At 46.1% G+C, this 25,438-nt stretch overlaps 1 protein-coding gene across 8 annotated transcripts in view; it reads right to left on the bottom strand.

Annotated features, from left to right (window-relative positions):
* The window catches only part of NCOA2 (nuclear receptor coactivator 2), a 1,201,189-nt gene that overhangs the window by 597,236 nt on the left and 578,515 nt on the right, over positions 1–25,438 (bottom strand). For all 8 annotated transcript variants that reach the window (XM_085605462.1, XM_085605466.1, XM_085605468.1 and 5 more), the window contains one exon: positions 3,614–3,714. In XM_085605462.1, coding sequence (XP_085461588.1) covers positions 3,614–3,714 — 101 coding nt within the window. The remainder of the gene's footprint in view (positions 1–3,613; positions 3,715–25,438) is intronic.

The raw sequence follows: 25,438 nt of genomic DNA, 5'->3' as shown, positions 1-25,438 counted from the left end.
GGTTCTTAGTTTTAAAGACTGTTTTTTGAATGTTTAGAAAGGGTAAATGTAGCCACAGGAAACAGTTAAGCATGCTCCTGTTTGCAGCTTCAAGACATGCTCTCCTAGTTTAACACAATCACTTTTGAGGGACAAATGACAAAATATCTTTATGGCACTGGTTCAAGAGCGTGTAGCAATCGTCAAAAAGGAAGGATAAACTGAATTGAAAAGCATATTCTAGAAGGAACACTTTTGGAAGCATACAAAATACCCTTCAACTTTAGAACTCTTAGAAACATTCACCTGTGGCTCTTCCTTCCCACTTTCTGCTAGTCTCACACTAACTGAATTACACCTCTTATCTTAGGAAAAACATTATACTAAGCCTAAAGCCAAAATTCCTAGGGAGTACTTGTCACTCAGCCATGACACAACTGATGCATCAATGCCTTATCAACACTTTCTCTGTGTCCCGCCAACACTTGCTTTACCTTATCCCTCTAAAAAGAGAAACAATCATCAACCCGCAATTTGATAAGACAGTCTACCAAAGCCTAATACCTCCCTTGTCCAGGTTAATCAGCATAATGCAGTCAGATTGTATGCTATGACTGCCTTTCTTCACAGAGGATGCATTACTGGCAGCATGTCAAATCAAATTACATTTTATCAGTTTCATTAAATGCCAATATATGCAATACAAATTTAATTTTAACATAATAAGCACACAAAAAAGCTTTAACAGGTTATAAAAATACAGTTAAAAACATCCTGAATGAAGATCAATTAATACCATCTCTTCACTATCACATTAACACCTAATGCGCACCCATAATCCACACATCACTTAGTTTGGGTCAATTCAGCAATTCCTCTCTACTGGTTCTATTAAAAAGTTAAATATTTTCCTAATTTATAGCCTAATGTAATGTCACATTTCTTTAGTTAAGCAAGCATTACAGAACCCTGACAATAGCAACATTTGTTGCCAGAAAGAAAAAAATGTATAAATGTAAGGGTCAGCACATTATTGTTCCCCTGGTGCAACAAAATCTTATTACGTATTTCAGGGAAACACCATTTGATCTGATTTAGAATCTGTACCATCCTTAATTTCAACCTCTGTTGATGAGTTTCATAATAGATAATTGTCATAAAATATGGACAAGGAAGACAGCTTATTTCAGATTGACATACATAGAAATAATTATTTATTTATTTTTTGTTTTATTTATGCTTTTCTGTTGTCATACAAAAACCATAACAAACGAAATACAATCATTACATAGAAATAATTTCTTATCTTTTAAGACACTGGTCATTGTTACACTCGAAAGAAGCCTATTTAGCAATGAGATCTAGATTGTTTTTCAAAATAACCTTGCTTTGGTAGTCATAAATATTTTATCAGATAAATTCAAGAAAGCCATGATGTGTCACATGAATGTTTTCTGTGACGGCCTCCTGTGGATTTTCTAAATCTATTTTCGCCTGGTCTCTGAAGGACGATATTTCAAATTTACAAATACAGGACAAAAAATGAATAGCTCTTATAATATTGATACGTTATGCTTACCAGCCCCACATCAAATCTCAGTACAGATCATGGGGAACCTTGAGTAAGCCCACCCATTTTTCCAGATAACCATTTCAGCCGTTTAGATTTTCTTAACATTTCATCCAAAATTTCAAACCTATGTAGTAGGGGACTGGTGATTTTCATCTCTTATATTTCCTTTTAGTACTTCGATGAATCTGTGTGCTACTCAGAATCCACGTTTGCCCAGAATATTTATTATCATCTTGGGACAGCTTACTTGGTTAACCACATGTAATTTAAAATGTAAATTCCCTGAGAAAGTTACCCCATGAAAGATACAGGAGATCACAATTCCCAAGTCCGTGGAGTAAAATTTCTACTTAAATCTACATTTTTGCTTCCTCTTAGCTTTCAATTTAACTATTGATTTTAGATTGCTTTTTTGTAATACAAAGCAAACTTATTCAATACTCTTTGTAGACTTCTGGGCTTAATTTCCAAAATTAAGGTTTCATCAGCAAAGAAAATGCCTTGTATTTTTTCACTGACTAACTGAAGTGGGAGCACCTAAACCTACTAATATTTTTCCTGCATCAGATATGCAGATTGACACTAACAGGAACGCCAGTATACAGTAATGATGTAGACCATTTGAATTATCAATTTGCCTTGTCAGAGTTCCATTCTCACTCGGCTCTACTTGTCCAGGAACCTCTGTGCACTTCAGTCAATAGTTTAAATATATCACCTGGAATGCCCCAGGTCACCAATTTCTTCCACAGTTTTCCTATCAACTAAGTCAAATGCACTAGAATAAATAAAAGCTGCTTGTAGGGGAGAGTCTTTATGTTTAAAATATTTCACATCTAAAAGTATATGTGCCAAGCATCCATTTATTGTTGAATGTTGAGATCTAAAGTCAAATCGATTTCTTGGCAGCACAGCTTTCTTGTCGACCCAGTCCTTTACATGGCTCAATAGGTGTCTGGAAAACATTTTACCAGATACATCCATTAAGGCATTCATCCTGCAATTTTCAGGGAAAAATCGACCTCCTCTTAAAAATAGGGATTCTTATACTGCCCTTTCATTAGCACAATATTCAAACTGTTTTCAAGATTGCCTGGAAAAGCTAGAAAAGCAAAGCAGACCACGTTAAGTTCTGCTGTAATAGCAGTAACACCATCAAGACCTTGTGCTCATGAGAATTTAGACGTTTTTATGTATTCCTCAATCTCCATAACTAAAGGACCATAAATCTCCAAAGCATTTCTAGGAAGCGTCACCTCACTTTACTGCCATTATTTAAATTAATTACTTCATCGGTATTAGAGATAGAGTCCCAAGTTAAATAAATGCTCTGGTATATCATATTTTACAGTATACAGTTCCATAATATGCTCCATCCAGGCATTTACTTTAATTTAGATGGCATTCATTGTTTCCCTTCATGAAGTGATTACTTTGCCCCAAGACTTGACCTTTTCTTCATAGGTTATTTTTTTTATACTTTAAATCCAAACTGTAGGATTGGCAGAATGCGAGTTTCAAAATAACATCCAAGACCATTTGTCATGCTGGCTACCGAAACAATGTACAAAACTCAGTTTTCGCAAAACAAAACTTGATACACAATCACATCACAGTCAACCAAAATAACACATTTCAATGCCACCAAACACTGGGGAAGAATAAGAAGGCAAATAAACATCACATCTTGAATCTAAGTAAATTACAGTACATCTTTAAACAATGAATGCTTTATATATAAAGGTTACAATTATGAAGTTGTTCTATGGCAGACATGAGTGGTGTTACTATTTTACTATTAGTATTCTGCTACTTGCAGATTTGTTTTGTGCATAAAAACTAAATTGGGTGAACTACTTACATCTGACACTGCACTGTTTTCCCATATAATCAGGGTTAGGGGAGCTGCTTTTGTCAGCAACCTTTGAAAAAAGATTATTAAACCAATTGCATATTAAACAACGGCTTGTGTATTGTAGAGCCTGAGGACAGAAAATCACTAACACTGGTTACATTATCATTAAGTCTGAGAATTAAACAATGATTTGGCACACTATTTACCTCAAGCATCATTGGCCCAAGCGCATCTTTGTCAATAACACTCTGGCCAGTAGATGAGATATCAGCCTTTTGAACTTCATCCTCATTAGCTGCTGCTTTTTCTGTAAAGGAGTAGAATGTAGATTAAATAAAGATAAGCACTTTTTATTGCACAACATGACTTCTTGCTCGTACCATTTCAAGGTTTATTTTTTGTCTACTTTTCTAGCTAATTAGGCATGTCACTTCAAGCACATTTAAACAGTGCTGCTGAGAGTAGGAAAATGTTATTTATTTGGTTATAGTGGTTTCAAAAATGTACCGAATAATAATAATCTTTATTTGATCTTTCCAAGTAGATTATAAAAGAAACATTACATAAATAAGCTATATTAAAAAAAGAGCAGACTACAATATACAAAATGAATAAAAAACGTATTATAACATGTTAAAACATAGCACAATTTGATACCTTTCTTAAATAATACTCCAACAAAAGGAAATGATGAACTGGGTCATCTTTATCCACAACATGGCCGTTGGTACCTTGCCAAAGTCCGCTTTTAGGTTGATGAAGCAAGCATAAAGATTGCTGGTTTTAAGAATTGCTTGCTCTGTCAAAAGAGTAACTGCTGATAAGTTAGTTAAGGTACTCATTCCTTCTCTAAAGCCTGTTTAAGATTCAGGGACTAAGTTTGTACGCGTGAGCCAGTCATCGATTTAGACAACAAATTCGAAGTGTAGATCTTGGCTTCAACATATTTTAAAGCGATTAGCCTATAATTATTGGAGTTTGAACGCTTCCCCTATTTATATATTGGCTGGAATATGCTGCCTCAAGAGATTCTGGAATAGTACTTGTTTCTAGGGTATAGTTGAACATGGGGTTAGATGGGTTGATCAGAAGCTAGGATCCTTTTCGAACAACACATTTGAGAGCCGTTTGGCCCTGGCATCCTCTCAGACCTGAGCCTTTGGATGGTTTGCACAACCTGCTTTTGGTCAACCAGTAAGTGGTCCTCCTCGGGCATTTTCAGAGTTGACTGGGCCCTGAAAGGCTCTGCGAATTTTGATGGAAAGCTGGCCTGACCCTCTTGGTTATAGACGGTAGTGATGTGGGTTGTCCATAGAGCTTCTGTAATGTCGGCAGCTGCCACTGGCCAAGTTATTTTGGCCCAAAAGTGTTTGTGATTCTTTTGCTGGCTTGCGTGTAGCAATGTAGTCCAATACCCCTACTGTACTTGACTTTTGCCACCCTGATCGCCTTTTTATAGGCTTGTTTCATTCTAGCTACGTTGGAGATTGAGTCTGGGCTCGATTGATTTCCACACGTGCGTGCACTTCTGAGCACCTTGCGGAGGTTTTTTTCATGGACCATAGTTCGGAAGTGAACCATTCTACCGTATTCTGGCCTATTGCTAGTTTGGTTGGGTGCTTGACCGAGAATGTCGAAATGAAAAATCTCTACAATTGCCTCTCAAACCTGTGCGGGGGGCACCCTGTCTTTATGGCTTATGAAATCCTGATTAAGACGGGTGGTAATGAAGTCCATGATTGTCTCTATCACCTCTCCCTTCCATTTGAGGCACCTTAGATTGAACGGTTGTGAAACTGAAAGCAGACCTTGTGCTTCTAGAGTTCTGAGAGGGATGATTTCAAGTGTAAAGGTTTGGGCAAAATGATCACTGTCCGATCTTCGTTTTATATTAAAATTGGTGATGTCCCTGAACAGGTCTGAGTCTACCAAGGTAAAGTCTATGGTAGTATATGCTCTATCAGTCACTCTTGTGAAGGCAGCTGGGTAGTCCATTGGACAACGTCCATTGAGTGTGAACAGGCCCAAAGCCTCGAGTGTGGAGATGCAGTTTTTACCAGGCAGGTCACATCTTGTTTGATTACCAAGTGTTTCCTGGATTTGGCCTGGAAGTTTGACTTCAGAGCCCTGTAGTAAGTTCATATTAAAATCCTTCAACAATATTATTTTAGCTAGTGGACATTTAAACTTCAAGGCTTTGAGTGTCCCTACCAAGGACTGAATTTTTGCCGCTTTATTCTTATATAAAGGTTCAGAATAATCAGTTTGAGATAGGGTGCTGCTTCAAGCTTAAAGGACTGAATCCATGTTGTGTCCAATTCCACCTCCTCATGGGCCCATAGTATATCAAGTGAGATGTAGACTGACGAGCTGCCTTTCGCTTTACCGGTCCTTGTTCCTTTGGTTGCTGTGTTAATTCCCTAAATCCCACCATTGGGGTGAATGACAACTGCCAGGTTTCTTGCAGTAGCGGGACATCATGTTCTTGGAGAAATTTTATAAAGTCATCCTCATTCGCCTTGCTGCTTATGCCATTTGAATTCCAAGAACATATTTTACGGGGATGGGCCTATTAAAAGGAGCCTGAAGGCCTCATTCATGCCTCTGTTGCATCTGCCTCTGGGGGCGCATCTTGCTGATGTTCATTGGAGATGGCTGACGGCTGTGTTGCTCTTGCGACAGATATGTGTCTACTTATTTGCCGACCTTCCTTGACAACAATGGGGTCATGCGGGCAAATCGTGATATAATTCCCTGGTTGTTCGGGATTTGGCCTGAACTCAATTGCTTCTACATTTCCGGACCTAATGTGATTTAGGCCCGGCAATGCTTCAGGCAATTGTAATACTACCTGCACTTCGATTTAAAATATCATGGGCACCCCTCAATTTGGAATGTGGAATCAACTGATTCTTTGCGCCCTCCTGGGTTAAGAAGCCAAGCACCCTGTATGGGAGTAACAGCTGATGCCTCTGTTGGCTCTGGGTATGTTTTTGTAACATATGTGGTTGACAACTGGAAGACAGAACGTTCTTTGGAGCTGTGTGGAGTCTTCCGCAATTACCCTGCTTGGCGATTTTCTTACCTCTAACCATGGAGTGTGACCATTCAGTAATTCGGGTCTCTTGATTTGGAAAAGTCTTCTGCCATTATAAGATTCCTCAACTTTTGGTTCTTTGATTTGCTGAGACCCGGCCAAAAAGGCTTTGCTGCTCTGATGTCTTGCTGATTTCTTGGCTGTGTTGACATAGGTCTCCGGTGGAAGTGGTTGAGGCGCATGCGGGCTGCGGACAAAATGATCCAGGTGGCCTCGTCAAAGTCCTCAACTGTTTCTGGGCGCCAAAATACTGGATAAGGAGTAATGGCATACGTTATGTGTCCAACCGGTTCTGTTGCTTGTTATGAGGTGGACTTCTGGTCACTGTTTATGCTAAGGGCTTGCATATTTGCAGGTGTAATTTAGTCCACTGGTTCTATAGCAAACTTATTATCGCTATTATTGCTAGAGGTTTACATTTGTGCTAATGTGATATGGATGCTCTGTTTTTTCCCTTGCTTTTCCTGGTTTTCCTCAAGCATTTACGCTCCCTCTTCGAGAGAGAAATTTGTGGACTAGTATTTGGTGAGACTTCTGCAGATTTTTCTGTTGAAGGTAGCTGGATTGAGGAGGTGTTTGCTGCGCCATTCATTTGCGTCGCCCCCATCTGTGAGGCTGGATTGATCCGAGCTCCATCTGCGTGGAAAATGGGATAAGAGATTGTCTTGTCTGGCTCTTGCAACGGCATTGTGTGCTATCAAACCACTGATTGGCAGATGGGGATCTTTTTTTGAGACTCCTCTTCTCCGAACAGTTCTGCTAATATAATGGGAACCGTGGCAAGTTTACTTATGAACGAGGTGCAATGGCACGTGGCAGGCAGTCGTTGGGTTATGTTAAACTTATATTTTTAAAGTGTTTAGTGCCTGTAGTTTTTGTTCAATTACCTGTATGTGAACTGTGAGTGTACTTAAATCCACTTGCATATCCATTTTATCTGCGTGGCAAGTTAATGTCGTTCCAATTACCTCGGTGGTGTTTAACAACTGGGGCCAGTTAGCTGAATCTGGCAGCCCTGCGAGGGGCCTTTCCAACTCAGCCTCTTGCCTTTTGAGTGGAGCCTCCTGTGTCCCTGGTGCCCCCTTTGCTTCTATTGTGGATAGATTTTTATTGTCAATCTTGAGGTGACTCCCTTCAACTTGGGCAATATGACCCCCATAGGTAATTTTATTAGAGAGAGAAAAGTGTTCTAATTGTGTGTGCAAGCTAAAGAGGAAGAGGGACATGGCAGATCAAGAGGTAATGCTTGTGGCTGTTCGAGCTGACTTAGGAGAATCTTTCGCCAAGCCGCCGAGTCGTCTGGGCCTTCCTAGAATGCAGCATTGTCTAGTCGCTTTGGTGACTGAGGAAATTTGATGTATCTGTTATGTCGAAGGTAAGTACAGGGAATTGTGCTGCTCCGAGTTCCCTAGCACGTGTACTGGGGACTCTACCAGGAGCAGTGGGCAGACCAGAGTTTCCACCTGTGACTTTATGGGGAGTCAATAGCGGACAGTATATGGAGCTCTGTTGTCTCGTCTGGCTCACTTGGGATCCCTGTTGAGTTAATCATTGGCTGTAAAAGTTGTGGCTGCTGTTTGTGTTTGGCTGGGTTGAGGAGTGGCTTCTTCTCGAAGGATAGGTCGGCTGTGGGCTCCTAGAGATGTGGAGAGGCCCCCCTCCACACGGTACATGGTTAAGAAATCCTTTATCTTAACCTTTTTTTGAACCGTGGTCTTAGGACTTGACACAATTTTCTCTGTGTCTGTATCATTGTTATTAATGGGTTGCATAGGCTTTTCCTTCCTCTCCTTGGTTTCCCCTTGCTTTTTTGGCTGCTTTGGGGTCACCTCGTACTTTTCCAGACCTTGTGGAGAGCTATAAGAGCAATTACAGACAGGTAACCCAAAATGTTGCTTGGTGGAATTCACGGATGTCCTCGGAAACTATAGAACTTCTGGTGGGGGAGCTCACAGGGGGTACAAGCTGCACCCGGGCTTGGCCCAGCCGCCTCCGCACCAACCACAGCTCAACCCTTGACAACAGCCCGATATGCTGCATCACGCCCACCGAGTCAAACTCTGAGTGCTGGTTTCCAATTTCCTTAGTTCTGGTTTCTGGACTCCTTCAACAGAGCAGCGTTGCCTCCCCTTCCATTGCCGCTGAATCCCTCCTGTTCTCTGGGGGGGAAGGGGCACAAGCACGCTGTGTCTCTGCAGTGAGACAGGATCCAGCAAGATCCATGCACCTCTGCACCTGTCCTGCTAAGAACAGATGAGTAAGGAGACGCTGGGCTGACGCACAGAAGCAACCTGTGGTGAGCCCAAGGTAGGCTGTAACCTATGGGGTAAGTGGGAGAAGTCCACCTCCAACGCTGCGACAGACTCAGGCCCACAGCTGCCGCCCGCTACTGGCTCACCAGACCACAGCCGGCTCCCAGGACGCAGCTGCAGCCAACCACCGCCAACTACGGTTACTGATGTAGATGACCAGCGAAGGTGCTGGGGCGGAAACTTCAATGAAGGGCCTCGCTCGGGTGATAGGTGAGGTACCTAAGCGGTCTAGGCGGGGGTCACCTGAGCTGGTGGTGGCTCGCAGCAGATTCCCAGCTCCAATCTCCTCACGGGGTACAACGTCATCGAACATTCCCATTGTGAGCTGTTCCAGTTCAGCACGGGCAGGTTTTGGTTCAAGAATGAATGGTTTAAGATTCACTGTTGTGTCTCATGTTTTCAACAGGTAACGCAAAGCCATGATGAACGACAAAGACATTATTGATGTCAGACAATATCAACTTCATCTGCCATAACACCAGAGCAGTAGTGGTCGCCATCTTCATGGCAGCTGCAGATGCGTTTCAGAGCTTTCCCACAAAGACGCCTATTTTCTAACTCTCTTTCCCGGAGGCATGGTCCAGGATGGAGAAGTGGGATGGAATTTCCTCATAGAAGCGACTATTATGGAAGCGGATCTAACAGACTTGGGACCAAAGGACTCGCAGAGGAGATTAATAAGCTAGGGTTTGGAGGGAAACTTGCGTAATCGGCTCAATAGTTCGGATGAGTATGTTGTGCTGTCTGACCTATTTACCAAGACTTTGCTTGATCAGTCTTACTGGGCAAAAAAATAATGTGATGAGGCACATGTATAATGTATGGATGCACAAGTTACTACTTGTGTAACAATATATCTGTAAGAGACATTAGTTAGTGATAGATTCCTTACCTTAGATTATCCCCAGGCGTCAGACTGGATCCGGAAAGTTTTTTGTAGCAGTACCCCTGCGCATCAGTAGGTGGCGTTGTGCGGCTCCGCGTTAGTCGCTGGCTTCGTAAGCGCCGAGATGACGTCACGGAGACTACTTAGGCGCTAACCATGCGCGCTGACGTCAGTTCTGTACACGACTTTCTGCGCCAGGAACGCAGAGCCGTGCAAGAAACTGACCGCTGGTGCCATGAAACTAGGGCCCTAAAAAGGGGAATGACCTTAACCCTAGAAATCAGTTCGCAGAACGGGGAGGATGGGTGGGGCGGTATGGAATCTATCACTAACCAATGTCTCTTACAGATATATCGTTACACAAGAAGTAACTTGTGAATCTGAAAGAGACACGTTAGTGATAGATTCCTTACCTTAGAATAGATACCCCAGCAATACCAACCCCGGTGGTGGGTCTGCGAATAGATTACACCAGAAAGTCACGGAGAACAGAACGGCCAAAGAAGCAGTCTCTCCGGACCTGACTGTCAAGGCAGTAATGCTTGGTAAACGTGTGCAGCGAGGCCCACGTAGCTGCCTGACGAATGTCCTGCAAGGGGACGCCGCGTCCCAAGGCAGTAGTGGCTGCCGTCGCCCTGGTAGAATGGGCACGCAGCCCCAGAGGAGGCTCCTTCTTAGCCAACCAGTAACAGGCCTTGATGCAGAAAACGGCCCACCGAGAGATGGTCCGTTTGTGCACAGCCCGACCTCTTTTGGCGCCCACGTAGCCAACAAAGAGCTGGTCATCCACCCAGAACTGTTGTGTGCGCTTCAGGTAGAATGAGAGCGCACGTTTTGGGTCCAGACGGTGGAGCCTCTCTTCCTCTTTGGAAGGATGCGGAAAGAAGGTAGACAAAATGATGGTCTGCCCAATGTGGAAGGGTGTGACAACCTTTGGCAAGAAAGAAGGACGGGTCCTTAAAACCACCTTGTCCGGATGAACAGAAAGGAAAGGAGGTGTAGAAGAAAGAGCCTGGAGCTCACTCACTCTTCTGGCAGAGGTGATAGCTACCAGGAAAGCCGTCTTGAGAGTGAGAAGACGCAAAGGACAGGTATGAAGGGGCTCAAAGGGAGTGCACATCAGATATGTCAAGACAAGGTTGAAGTCCCATTGAGGCATTATGAATGGCACGGGAGGAAACGTGTGAGCAATGCCTTTCAGGAAACGGTTAACAACCAGGGACTTAAAGAGAGAAGGCTGATCTGAAAGCCTTAGAAAGGCGGAGATGGTCGAAAATTAACCTTTGATAGTGCCCAGAGCAGAGCCCTGCTGGGCCAAAGAAAGAATTAACAGAAGAACTTCAGAAAGAGGGGCAGAAAGGGGATCCACAGCCTTCGCTGTGCACCACGCCACAAACTTGTTCCACCTGCAGGCGTACACTGTTTTGGTGGAGGGACGCCTGGCTGCCAGAATGACATCGCAGACTTCGGGAGGAAGATTGAAAGCTGTCAACTGTTGCCGCTCAATCTCCACGCATGGAGGTGGAGGCTGAACAGGTTCGGGTGGAGGACCGTCCCCTGCTGCTGCGACAGAAGATCCTCCCGAAGAGGCAGACGGGTCGGGGGATCGATCACCATGCTGAGTAGATCGGGATACCAGTATCTTCGTGCCCAATCCGGAGCCACAAGGATGACTTGAGCCCGGTCGCGCCGAATCTTCTTCAGCACTCGGGGCAGAAGTGGTATAGGGAGAAAGGCGCACAATAGACCGCAGCTCCACTCGCGACGAAAAGCGTAGCCGAGCGACTGCCGCCTTGGAAATTCAAACGCGCAGAACTGATGACAATGCGCGTTCTCTTCGGTGGTGAATAGATCTAACCAAGGCTCTCCCCACTGCATAAAGAGAACTTGCACCACGTCCGAGTTCAGATGCCATTCATGATCCATCAAGCACCGGCGGCTGAGTTTGTCCGCCCTGGTGTTCACAGAACCTGCTAGGTGTTGAACCATCAAGGTGATGCCTTGATGTTCCAGCCATGTCCAGAGGCGCAGAGTCTCCTGACATAGGGTCCAGGACCCCACCCTGCCCTGTTTGTTGCAATACCACATGGCTGTGGTGTTGTCCGTGAACACCTGCACCACACTTCCCCAGACAGAGGGAAGGAATGCCCTCAGTGCAAGTCGGATCGCCCGCAGCTCCAAAAGGTTGATATGGAGCCGGGATTACGCCGGAGACCAGAGTCCTCTGATCTCCGCCTCTCCCAAGTGGCCTCCTCATCCCAGGAGGGATGCATCCGTCACCACTGTGTGCTACGGTTGGGGAAGGGAGAGGGATCTGCCACTGACCCAATCGCGATTCGTGAGCCACCACTGCAATTGTCGTGCAGTGCCCTCCGAGATCTGAAAATGATCTGACAGGTTGCCCTGATGCTGTGCCCACTTCAGGTCCCACTGCAGAGCCCACATATGCCATCTGGCATGAGTCACCAGGAGGATGCAGGAGGCCATCAGGCCCAGAAGCCGGAGGGTCATCCTGACTGACACCCGGGACCGAGGCTGAAAGATCGGAATCATAGCCTGAATATCCTGGACTCGCTGCTCGGGAGGATAAACCCGAAACAGCGTTGAATCCAGAACCGCTCCAATGAAGAGGAGCTTCTGAGAGGGACTCAAGTGCGACTTCGGCACGTTGATGGAGAACCCCAGCAAATGCAGGAGGTTGGCCGTAGTTTGGAGGTGGGAGACGACTGCCTGGGTGAGCCCACCTTCAACAACCAGTCGTCGAGATAGGGGAAGACTGGAACCCCTGATCTGCGCACATTAGCTGCGACCACCGCCATCACTTTTGTGAACTTCCGAGGGGCACTGGTAAGGCCGAAGGGGAGCACGGCAATCTGAAAATGCTCCTGGCCCACCGTGAACAGCAGGTAACGCCGGTGGGCAGGCAGGACGGAGATGTGAGAATATGCGTTCTGCAAGTCCAACGCTACCATCCAGTCTCCAGGGTTGAGGGCACCCAAGACCTGAGCCAGAGTCAGCATTTTGAACTTCTCCTTCCGGAGGAAGCGGTTGATGTTCCGAAGGTCCAAGATGGGACGCAGACCCCCTTTGTCCTTCTTGGGCACCAGAAAGTAGTGGGAATAACAACCACTCCCTACTTCTGGCCCAGGAACGCACTCGATGGCCCCCTTGGCCAAGAGGGCCGCAACTTCCTGCTGGAGAGTCGCCAAGTGTTCCCCCGACATGCGGTGGCACCGAGGTGGCATGGCTGGAGGAGTAGACATAAAGGGAAGGGAGTAACCCTTGCGGATGATCTACAACACCTACTTGTCCGATGAGATAGCGAGCCAGTGAGGGAGAATCCTGCCACCCACTGGCATGGGGTGCTCCACAAAGCCTGGATTAGGAAGGTTTGGAGGTAGAAACAGCGGGAACGGAGGTGGACTGTCCCCACACTAGTTCCCAGACCCGCCTCTGCGGAAGCCGCGGCCGTGCTGAGGCTGGTTCTGCACAGGCTTGCTGAAGGAACATGCCTGGGCACCCCTGCCTTGGCCACGAAAGGAACGAAAACCAGGGGTGGCTGGGCTCTTCGTGGAAAGACCCAAGGGCTTGGCCGTGGCCCGTGAGTCCTTAAAACGCTCCAGTGCACTGAGTGCCATCAAAGTGCATATCCATGAGCGAGCTCTGGACATCGGGCGAGAACCCAGTAGATCGCAACCAGGCGTGGAGACGCAGCGCCACAGTCGTAGAAATCGCCCTGCCCAACGAGTCAGCGGTGTCCAAACCACACCAAATGGCGAACTTAGCCGCATCCTTACCCTCAGCAACCGCCTGGGAAAGCACAGCCTGGACCTCCTCAGGACACGGAGGCAACACCTGAGCAACGGTATCCCACACCGCGTGGGAATAGCAGCCCAATAAGCAGGCGGTGTTCACCGACCGCAACCCCAAGCTGGCCAAAGAGAACAACCGCTTACCGAACTGTTTCAGCTTCTTAGAGTCCTTATCCGGCGGAGCCGTAGGAAAGGCACTCTGCGATGTCGAGGCCTGGATGACCAGAATCTCAGGCGTGGGATAAGTACTCAGAAACGCAGGGTCACCAGGCTCCGGGCGGTACCTCGGTGAGGAGGTTAGTTTTGAGGGCCACCGTAGGAAGATCGAAGTTGAGGACCTCAGCAGCCCGACGGACCACCATCGTGTCGGAAGCGCCCTCCTCCATTGTAGGCTGGGGAGAGGCAAACCCCGGGTCAGAAGAGACATCGAGGTCGCCGGTGTCCTCCAGATCGTCCACCCAGTCCTGCTCAGAGTCACACTGACAGTCAAGAGGGTCCGAGGACCCCTCCCAGTCATCTTTCACCTCCGTTGCAGGAGGAACCGGCCGCGGCGGAAGAGCTGGAGAAGGGACAAACTGCGTCAGAAACTGCGCTGGCCGGGCCAGCGCCGTGTCCCAATGCGGATCCCAGGCAGGAACGAAATGGTCCTGGAACCGGGGCAAGGGCGGAACGAACGGCACCCACTGCGGCGCCGGCAGCACCGGACCTCAAGGCGCCGGAGCCAACGGCGTAGGATCCTGTGGCGCCGAAGATGGATCCACCGGCAGCACCGATGGGCCAACAGGATCTGGACACGGGACCACGGGGCCCGAAGGCACGCCGGCGGGAGCCCGAGGCCTAAAAAGGTGGTCCATGGTGGCAAGAAACTCTTGTACCTGTTCGGGAGTCGCCGACGGACACGGGTAAGGCAGGTAGGCCGCGGGACTCCCAGGCTCCAAAGGAGCCGCAGGGGCAGAACCCCTGCCCCTCTCGTCCGCATCTGAGGACCGACGGGGGGACGTCGGAGAGCGAACCCGCTTCTTCGACTTCTTTTTATGTCGGCGCTTACCAGAATCCGAGGGCGAAGACTTGGAGCCCAAGGAGCGACTACTGCGGCACCGCGAGCGGTCCCGGGAACGGTCCCTGAACCTGGAGCGGCATTGGGACGAGTGCCGGGCCTCTAGCAGTTTCCGGCGCCGCTCCCTCAAGGCCTTCGGGGTCATGGCTCGACAGTCCTGGCAGGACCGGGAGTCATGTTCGGTGTCCGGGCAGTAGAGGCAAACATCATGGGGGTCCGCCACCGACATGTTGCGACGGCAGGCCCCACAAGACTAAAATCCAGGCATCCCTACGAGCATCAGGAGAAAAAAGGGGATACACAAAGTCTCAAAAGAGTAGTCAAAAAGTGACTAAGGTACGTGCGCTATCCGGATCTGCTTTTGCTGGCGCGGAAAAATAAAGAACTGACATCGGCGCGCATGGGTGGCACCTAAGTAGTCTCCAGGACCTCATCTCGGTGCTTACGACGCCAGCGATGGACGCGGAGCCTCACGACGCCACCTACTGACGCGCAGGGGTACTGCTACAAAAAACTTTCCGGATTTTGTCTGATGCCTGGGGATATTTTAAGGTAAGGAATCTATCACTAACGTGTGTCTTTCAGATATTATGCCAAGCATGTACCTCGACTGATGAGTGGATGTTGATCGGCGTGATCTTAAACGCCAGTGAAAGAGTAATGATGCCTTGAGGACGTGGAATAGTGATGTCTTGTACAATGCAGACTCCTAGAATGTCTCCTAGGCGTTCCCAATCTTCCCTATGGTACGCTAGGATGCTTACTTGTACTTACAGGAGCCACAGTACAAGAAGGTTGAAGAAGTCACTGGAGGTGCAGGAAAGACCGGTACAGCAGGTGGCACAACGGTGAGTCTCTAATCTCTAGGAAAGGTGATCTCAGAGCAGAGGCAGAAGGCAGCATTACCTCTGGTGAGACTGCTCAGGAGTGTAAGACGTTGTGGAGTAAGGTGAATGCAGAATACACTGTACTCTACTCTTCTTCATCTTGGGGACCCAATCCACAGACAGATGGAAACATCTGCCAGGAGTCCCCTCCCTCAATGTGTAGTGTGTCCTCGAAATGTACATGCATGTTCCCTTCAATGCCTAATGACTTCTTGATGGCAAGCATGTTGTTACAGATCCTACCTTCTATGCACAGATCTCGACATTACATGGCTGCGCCTAACTTTGAAATCTTTCCTTTGCTCTCCTGCTTGGATGACTAGTTGTGAGCTATACAATTCCCAGATAACACAAAATACATAAATACTTAGATAAAATAGATATGGCTGTAAAGATAATACTATATGTGAAAGCATAAAATGGAAAACAGTTAAATATTAGAGTGATTTATAAATATTAAAAAACATGAATACTTAACGTATTCAGTTGTTTTTAAACTTTGCTGTTGAAGACCAATGAAGATCAAAGTACTCAAAATAACAGAATCCATATACACACTTGCTGTGCACATGTGCAGCAATCGAAAGGTGGTTATGCTTGCAGATCTTCAAGCTAAACATTTAAGGACAACAGGTACAAAATACAATTGCACTGCAGAAATGAACAAACATGCCCTTTGACTTCTGTCTTGCCAAACTACAAAATCACACATAATTTAAATACAGAGGAGCATTTGGTAAGCAGACTTCATACATTTATTTGTTAAATTGACATTCACATTTTGCTTCTGTCCACACAGCATACAGAATAGGGCGATCTGGTGCCCCCACTTTATTCACGGGCTCCTCCTTCGAGTGACTGTTTTAAGCCTGAGTACATTGATCACAGCTGTCTAAAATAGTTCCATTCTTTTCATTTACAATGTTGGTTCAAATTGGGTTTTTATCATACTAACGTTTGCGCTTAAGTGTAGCTGCCGGCGATTTGAATGCTTGGTTTAATGAGGAGTTATTCTTGTCTCCTTCAAAAATAATAAATACATGTGACAATTAAAGGCTTTATATTAAAAAAAAATACTAGCAATACAGCTGTTTCTGGGAATTTAGTTTTTAAGTTTACATTTTTATTTCAACAATACCGCAGGCACGTTTAGTGTTCCCTTTTTTTATTTTTGGGAACTAGACCTGCAAAAAACCTTTTTTTTTTTTTAATCGCTATTAAACCACATTGCCACGGTTAAACCTCTTGGCTTTACCGATGCCCATTTTTATTGCGGAACTTGAAGACATTAGCAAATAGGACGTGACAGGATCAGGCTGAATATTTAGTAATTCAATTCACTCCAATACATTCCATGGAATGCTGAACTTAGTCATATTGCATTGCAGACCTGCACACGCACGAAAAGGATAAAAAAAAAAAGTAGCCAGATCCTCGCATTATTGGGCATTTTGGTAGCAACCCAAGACGCTGCATGTGAACAAACGTCGTGGTATCCTCACACACCTTTGTCCCATCGGCTTCAAGCAACCAAAAGTAGAGTTAAAGCCGTTGCAGATGTATGCCTCCGTAATATAGTGCAGAATTTCCCTTATGCCACACCACTTTTATTCCCCGCAGAATATCAAGCCGCTCAGACACGGAGGTGTGTGTTAACGCTAGGACTTGTGCATGTGCTCAATAAGAACAAACAGGTCTACGGAACTAGAGATTGCAATAACAAATATGTGAAGGGAACAGACATCTTACCGCGGTAGGTGACTGCCAATCCCAACTTGACAGGAGAAAAATCAGAAAGGCATAATGTATGTAGCTTTTTTACACATTTGACTACAAGTAACAACAGTACCCTTAGAACTAGGTTTTTCAAGCCGAAGTTAAAAATACACGCACACCCCACCCCCCGCACATCCCTCGCATTCGAGTACAAGGATGACTATGGAAGCACGTGCGACGCGTTTTAGGCGGAGGAACACAGGAGACAATTATGCATCTGCACCAGACTAAAATTAGAAAAGCTGCCATATGGCTCTGGGAACTCAGCAGCACATTCGTATTCATTAGGAAACATTCCACCGACAGTAGGAGAAAAACACAGCCTTCTTCAGAGAGGCGCCTTTCTCCTTCCTGCATTAATGCACCATATATCATCGGCTGCTGAAACCTCCTGCAGTGCATAGAAAATGTCACACAGCCCAGCCGCACATCTTCTGTGTTTACTCGCTGGGAGGAGAGCGGCTACTTTTATTTGTGCCTGCTCTCCTGACAGTGTCACCGTATCAGCGAACTGGCTCTCTCTTCCTTCCGCTGGGTGAGAACAGCGGCATCCGCCAATCCGAAGCCTGCTCTAATATTAGCTTCTGGTCATTTTCCCGGAGAACAAAATGGATAACTATGTTTCACTTTCGCCCCTGCTATGAAATGCTGAAGAGGCAGGAGCCGCTGATGACTAAGCGAAATCCGGGCTGAGGGAAAAAGCTGTGAGGTGACGGATGAGCAGGGAAATCTTTAACGTCTTCAATGCTTAACTCGCTCCATTGTTTGAGGAGAATTGAGCATCCAATGCTTTTTATTGGACCCCAGAAGAATATGCGCGTCTCGGGCCTCCGCTCCGGCACGGTTCTCTTACCTCACACGTGGACGTGAGCTCCCTCCTTCACCGCACTGTCATCGACGCGGCAGAGTAACGACTTCGAGGCGGCTCAGTGTTGTACGTTAGATTCTTTATTTTATTGCAAAAAAACGTAATCACTTGCTGCCCCAACCTTTATGTTTTACATTTGTAAACTACGTTGATTTACAGTTACGATGAGTTATTTTTTCATCTACATTACATACGAACTAAGAGGTCGAAGTTCCTTACACTTATAAATACGATTTTGTAGTGTAACATATGTATCTACCCTCTGCTGAACCTTAAGATTTTTTCTTCAATCCAAATTATTGTGAAAATAAGTATATACTACGAGTGTACTAATAGTATGTGCTACGTATTGTGGCCCTCCTATCTAGAATCTAGATATTTTAGCACACGTACAAATGGACCTACATGCAATACAAAACACGAGTTTTCTTAGGAAGCAAAACTATCAACGTTGAGCGGACAATATTCTAGTTGTCATTCGACAACAATTATGGATTTTTGCCTCGCAATGTTATTAATATAGTTATGGATTATTTGAAGAAAATCGCAAGTAACAGACATAAAAGACTGTATTAACAAACGCCCCATCCAGTGAATCTGGCATGAACTGATAATTGCACAACATCCCATCACTACATCAGCAGCACGGAACATTAATGAGCTGATAATCCAATTTAGAATATGTTGCACATCGGCTCTTTCAAACTACTGGATATAGTCACAAGAAAACCATCAAGAGTTTTCACAGTATTGCTTAATCTAATCACCGCAAAGGTTTAGAGAACTTGAACCATTCCTTGCTTGCTACCCAATGGAGCTTTCACCTTCGCTTGGTCACCAACAATGAGAACAAGTTACCTACCTTCGGTAAAGTTCTTTCTGATGGATTCTCTATCTTCAGCAGATTCCTCACCTCTTGAATACCCCAAAGCGGCAGACTGGATCCGGAGATTTTTCTCAACATTGTTCCCACATGCCAGCAGGTGGTGGTGTGACGTACTGTATGCAATCCGTTTCGCCCTGCTAGCAACTTTAGGCCCACATGTGCTACAGCACCCCTGCAGACTGACATCAATAACTGTCCTGGTCACCGGACGCAGAATTTAACAACTGATCAGATGTGCTAGCGTGGATATCGCTAAAATGGGAACTTTTTATAGATGGATACAAGCAGTGCTATAAATGGAAAAAAATAAGTGCAGGTACTCCCCAAATTGATTTGTGGACTAGGGGTGGGTTTGGGGGCGGGGCTATGGGTGGTGCTAAAAAGGGCATGTCCAGGAGCACATATTTAATTTTATTGAGATTTTCTTGGTGTGCATAATGATACAGAAGCCTTCCTTTTTTCTTCATTATCGCATATGATCGTATATTCAAATACACAAGTTCAGGATGTATGCTGTACAGTCAAATCTTGTGTTAGATTTAATGCACTATAATGTGCTTCATTCATAAAACAAAATAGGCTATATAATGTACACATGAGAACTGACTTGCTTCTAAGTTCACTAGTGGTATTGTGGTCATGGTAGGAGCTCAAAAGTTTCTAACTTCACAATCACTTTTAATACACTCCTCTCAATGCGATGATTAATCTTATGTACCAAGGTAAAATGCTTCCACATGTTAAAGAATACACTTTTTATTTCAATTTTAATGTTTTCAAGGCTTGATTTATGTAAGGGCTCTTCAAGCCAAGCCAGACTCTTGATTCGACTCTGACTTGCTATCCTTGTTTATTTGTTGGTTTGCCCACCTCTGCTTCTCCCAGAGCTACTCCATTAACCCTAGCGAAAATGGCCTCTTAAAAACAAAATACAGTTGTGTTGACACTGCAGAAAAAGCATATCTGCACTGGGGAGAAAAAGAGTGGCCTAGTACTTGCTATAAGTGGACCCTTTTACATGCGCTTCACACCGGACTGTGGTAATACAAGGCTTTTCGGAATGGAAGCTATACATTTTGCTGTGCTGAACACTGCAAACAAAACTAATGCATGCAAAATCACGCATAGTGACAGACGAGCACTTATGCACAATGAAGCTTGAGAAAATATTCTTGCTTTAAAATAGTGAACCTGATTATCATTGTCAACATTTGATGATGGAGGAACGGGCTTCATTGATTGCTTATTTGCCTTTACTCTCTGAATCTAGTTTTCTACTGGCAACGACCCATTTCAACTGTCAGCTGCATTCAATACTTTTGTTTTTAGAAATGGTTATATTCGCTGGCCTCGCATTACTAAACCTTGATTCCCACCCTCTCTGCCTCAGTGTCTCTGTCACCACCTCTTCCCTACAAGCAGGGCTCTAAGAAGGTGTGAAAGAACAACAAAGCCTCGTTAACAAGTCAATGGTCTTTTAAAGACCTGTGAAGTACTCGGGTGTGGCTGTGTGTGCGCCTGGGAAGCGGTCTCCGCCGAGCTGACACACACGAGAGGGGTAGGGTGGGGGGGTTAAGGAGGGCAGCATGAAGCCTTTTGATCCTAATGGGCGTTGCGCGCCTGGGTCTGCTGCCGAATTAGCACAGTGCAAGTTATCACTCGATTATCAGAGTGCTGCACGAAAACAGGCAGACTCGTCAGCGGTGTTGCTCTTCTTTCAGCACATACCCATTTCCTTTCTGCATTGTTGCCCCTTGAGTACCAGTTCTCTGGCCAAGGAGAAGTTCCGGTACTCAAGGGCAGAAAATTGAAAAGTGACGGTACTTAGGACCGGTGAGTACCGGCCCATTTAAAGCACTGGATACAAGAGTCCACTCCAAAGAACGCGGAGTGCTGTGAGGAATCTGCTGAATATCAGATAGTTTTGATCAGAAAGAATCAAAGGTAAGTAACTTGATCTTGTGATTGATCCTTCAAACAACAGAATCCTCACCTTGTTAATAGAAACCAAAGCACTATTTCCCATGGCGGTGGACCGGTGGGGAAAAGATCTGCCATTCGTGATCCACCCAGCATCTCCGGCTTAGTTCATCCACCCTGGTGTTTAAAGATCCCACCAGGTGGTGCACGAACAGGGAAAAGCCATAAAGATTTGGCCAGTTCTCCGGGCACAGTGTCTCCTGGTACAGGACCCCACTACGCCTCGTTTGCTGCAATACCTCTTGGCGGTGGTGCTGTTTGGTAAGCCCTGAGACAGCCGCCTGTTAATGGATGGCAGGAAGACTTTCAACGACAAGCTGAGAGTCCAGAACTAAAAAAGGGTGATGTATAGACAGGTCTTCGCTGGAGACCAGAGTCCTCAGATCTCCACCTCTCCCAGTTGTCCTCCCCAACCCAACAGTTCCGTGTCTGTCACCACTGTGAGTTCTGAGTAGAGTAGAGACAGGGGTCTGTAGCTGGTCCCAATACAGCAGAGCAGCCTTCAATTCAGGTTTTTTACAATCTCCTCCGAAACACGAATGGGACCAGTCAGGTTCCTTTCATGCTAAGCTCACTGAGACTTCAGATCCCACTGCAGAACCTACATGTGCCATATGGTGTAGCCAACAAGCAGAATGCAGGTGGCCAAGTAGTCTCACACTCCCTCTTACTGAGAGCCAGAACCAAAGGTGAAACCTAAGGATCATAGCCTGAATGTCCTGGAGTCACTGAACAGGAAGCAAGGCTTGAAAGTGCATCATAGCCAGGCTCTGATGAATGGGAGCTTCTCCAAGGGAATAAGGTGCGATTATGGCATGCTAATCAAGAAACAGAACACTATCCTAACCCCCACCCCCTCCCCCCACAATAGAACAGCCATGTGCCGCCAAGGGTAAGCTAAAGAACTTTGGTGGCAGGAGAAGCTGCGGACTGAGCAGCGTGCTGCCCACGAGGGCCTGGATGTTGTCTGCCGGATTCGCAACCCCAGCTGCGAACAGACTGGGAGGATTGAGGGGGGGGGAATGTCCATAAGGAACACTTTATCCCCAGAGAAGCCTGTGGATCCCATCAATGTGTGGTACTGAAGCACAATGCTTTTACGGTTTGCCTTTCCTAAGCAGTCACTGGTGACCAGCCCAGAATGAACGACACACTTCGCAGAGCAAGTCTGAAGCGGTATTTATAAGGGATTGTAAGTAAGATCTCGCTCAGCATATCTGATAACGCATGTGAGTATCCTCCTATGAGGCAGCTAGTATTTACTGAGCAAAGAGCAAGGCTGGCTCTTCCTGAATGCCACCATGCCTTCTGAGGTGTAGAAGGGAATGAATTAGGGCATGGGTATTCACAAAGTCTCTCAGGACCCATGAAGTACAGTTTGGGTTGTGCCCGAGGGCAGCATCTATGCAGTGGCAAGCACCATCCTCAACTCAATCCCTTGTTTGCTTTTTTTAAGTAATAGTAAAAAAAAAGGCGTATTAGCCCCATTTAAAAAAAGCACCTTAGAGAAATACCCAAAAAGTGCATGCCATGCAACTTTTATTTACTAATCCATCTGGGATTTGTAAATAAAAATAAAAATGCTCACCTCATTTCCTAGGTGCAAGCATCCATGTTTGCGTCTGCCTAAAACATGACGCTAATGCAATATCATAGTACCTTTTTTACATTATTTTTAGCCATGCAGAACAAACATCATGGCTAACAATCATTGCCAACACCAATATGTCTCATAAACGAGAACTATTAACTTTGTCAAAGCTTGCTCAGTTAAGGTACCTGTATTGCCGAAATAGCACAAAACATACCCTTACAACATCGTATTTCGTTTCTGGGCTTTGTTCTTACAGTAATTTTAGCTTGTTTTATGAGCAAGTCAGCCCTACTCACAACCTTCACTGACTAAAGAAAGAGAGCCCAGAATTAAAAAACGATATTGCTTGGCTAACACAAGCTGCAAAGATAACAAGACGCAAGGAGCAGCTTTCTCTGCTGCAATTCTCGGCTTACCAGGGGGCTCGAAGGGAACTTGCAGCCACAAGGGAAGGTGTGCCGAGCCACAAGAGAAGGTGTGCCGGGCCACAAGAGACGGTGTGCCAGGCCACTAGGGAAGGTGTGCCGGGCCACCAGCAGCCTGCAGGCTGTATTTTGAGAACCACTGAATTAGGGTCTAGTCTACTGGCGGACAATGGCACCAGCAAGCTTTCAGGCATAGGATGTTGCATGAGGAAAAGGATGAGCAACAGGGGAAGGTGTAGGTCTTTTGGTGATGTATCCCTTTACTAGTGAGCATGGCCCAAGTGCCCATTAATGTGTCCATTGGGGCTTTATTTACAGGTAGAAGGTTGCAGGACCTCCAACAGGACATTAGTTTAAACTTCAAAAGACGAGTTGCAGGTCTAAAACATTGACAGCACATCTAAAGACTACAACAAAAGAAGCAGGTTACTCTGTGGCACAGCCAAGGCTTGAATTAAATCCATTGTCTGGGGAGGTGTCTGGCTCACTCACATCCTGAAGAGGCATAAAAAGATTGATATCTTAATAATGTAATGCATTATGCCCGTCATCTTCACGATCGCTATTTTCATTGTGCTCTGTGTCTGAGGCACAAGAAATGTCAAGCGCCTTAGGTAGTGGCAGTGTTTTTTCCAAGTCTAAATGAAGCTGGACCTGCTGCGTTAAAGCTTGAGGAAGGTGCCACTTCAGTCAAGTTAGTGTTGGGTTTCCCTCACAGTCCAATAAGACAATGGGTTCTTCTTCAGGTGTTCACACAACGGGTTAACATGGTTCACGGCACAGGATTCAAAGTTAGGTTGGGCCTCTGCCCAGGAGTTGGGGTGGACCCCACTGTGGAATGAAGGAGCTCACATGGTGATATAAGACAGATCTGATGACGGTAGCCCTACTGGAGGCCTCCTCAGATCCTTTGGGCCTGAAGTCGTTCCAGAAGGAGCCAGAAGGGTACCGAAGATGTGCAATATGGCTTTCTATGAAGCCTCTGTTGGTTGAATTGTAGCCAAAAGTCCTGGTAATTAAGGTAGCATTGGTATGAGCAGTGCAATTGGTTCCCTGGTATTAGAACAGGACCGAGATCCAGCATGGCATCATCCCGACTTCTCTGGATGAGAGTTGTGGTAAGGGGGATGCAAGGCTTCAACTTCATGTTTTTTTTTCCTTCTTACTTATTTTATCTGAGGATTTGGAAAGTGAAGAGGACTTTTTGCAGAAATGTGTTAGGGACCTCTACTTGGACCGGGACTAATCCTTAGGCACTTTCTGACTGTGTTCAGTGGCAGAGCTTGGCGGTCCCTGACCGCCTTGGGATTCATCCGGGTGCAGTCCCAGCAGGACGAAGTAGTTCGAAGATCCAAGGAACCAGAGACACACCTGGTGGGGATATTTCACAGACATCCGCTTGTTACAGGACCAACATGGTTGAAACCCTGCAGTCTTAAGACAAAACATGTTCCCTTGCAGAGTGTATGAATATTTTGGGATAAATGTTTTGTCAGATACATTCCACCCGCTACAGAGAGTCTGCACTCACATTCTGTAACGTTTGTCATCTTGACAAACAGGTGAACCCTTTGCTCATTTGCGTGGAGGAGCTTGTTTTCCTTCAGCTAAAACGTGTTGCCACTATTTTTATTTATTTTTTATTTATTTTGAGATTTATAGAGCGCCTGGTGACCCGAGGGCATCCCCGCGCTATATGAGTGTAAAATCCAGGACAGGCGGAAACCAGGAACCAGGAACTATTTGGGGAAGAGGAGGGTTTTGAGTTTTTTGCGGAAAAGTGCGTGGCTAGATTCCAGGCGCAGCAGGCGTGGGAGAGCGTTCCAGTTGGAGGCGGCTTTGACCGAGAAGCGGCGGCCACCGGTGCGCGACTTCTTGAATCTTGGCACTGTGGCCAGATGTTCGTTGTCCGAACGAAGGTTTCTATGGGCTTTATAAGGTGTGATCATATCTTTGAGGGCGGCAGGTCCAGCCCCATTGATGAGTTTGTGCGTGATGCACATGGCCTTAAACTCAACTCGCTGGCGGATCGGCAGCCAGTGCAGAGATTTAAGGGCCAGTGTAGTCGGGGCTCTGGGAGGAAGGTTGAGAATGAGTCTCGCCGCGGCGTTTTGTGCACGCTGGAGTTTGGCCAGGGTGGATTCAGGAGCGTCGAGGTAGGCGGCGTTGCCGTAGTCCAGACGTGCTAGAATGAGCCCTTGAACTAGAAGTTTCCTGGACAAGGGGGGCAGGAGGGGGAGGATCTTACGAATTGAGCGGAGAAGGCCAAAGCAAGTCCCCGCGGTCTTGACTGCCTGGGTCTTCAAGGAGAGGTCCTGCTCCAACCAGAAGCCCAGTGTTTTAATTTCTGTCTTAGGCGTGGGGATGTCACCGAAGGAATCCGGCCAGACTGAGGGAGGGACGGAGGACCATTTGTTGCCCAGAAGCATGATTTCTGTTTTTGTCCCGTTC

This window comes from Triturus cristatus, chromosome 5_1, assembly GCF_964204655.1.
Source record: "Triturus cristatus chromosome 5_1, aTriCri1.1, whole genome shotgun sequence".
Lineage (NCBI taxonomy): Eukaryota > Metazoa > Chordata > Amphibia > Caudata > Salamandridae > Triturus > Triturus cristatus.
This window is presented reverse-complemented; position numbering and strand designations above follow the sequence as displayed.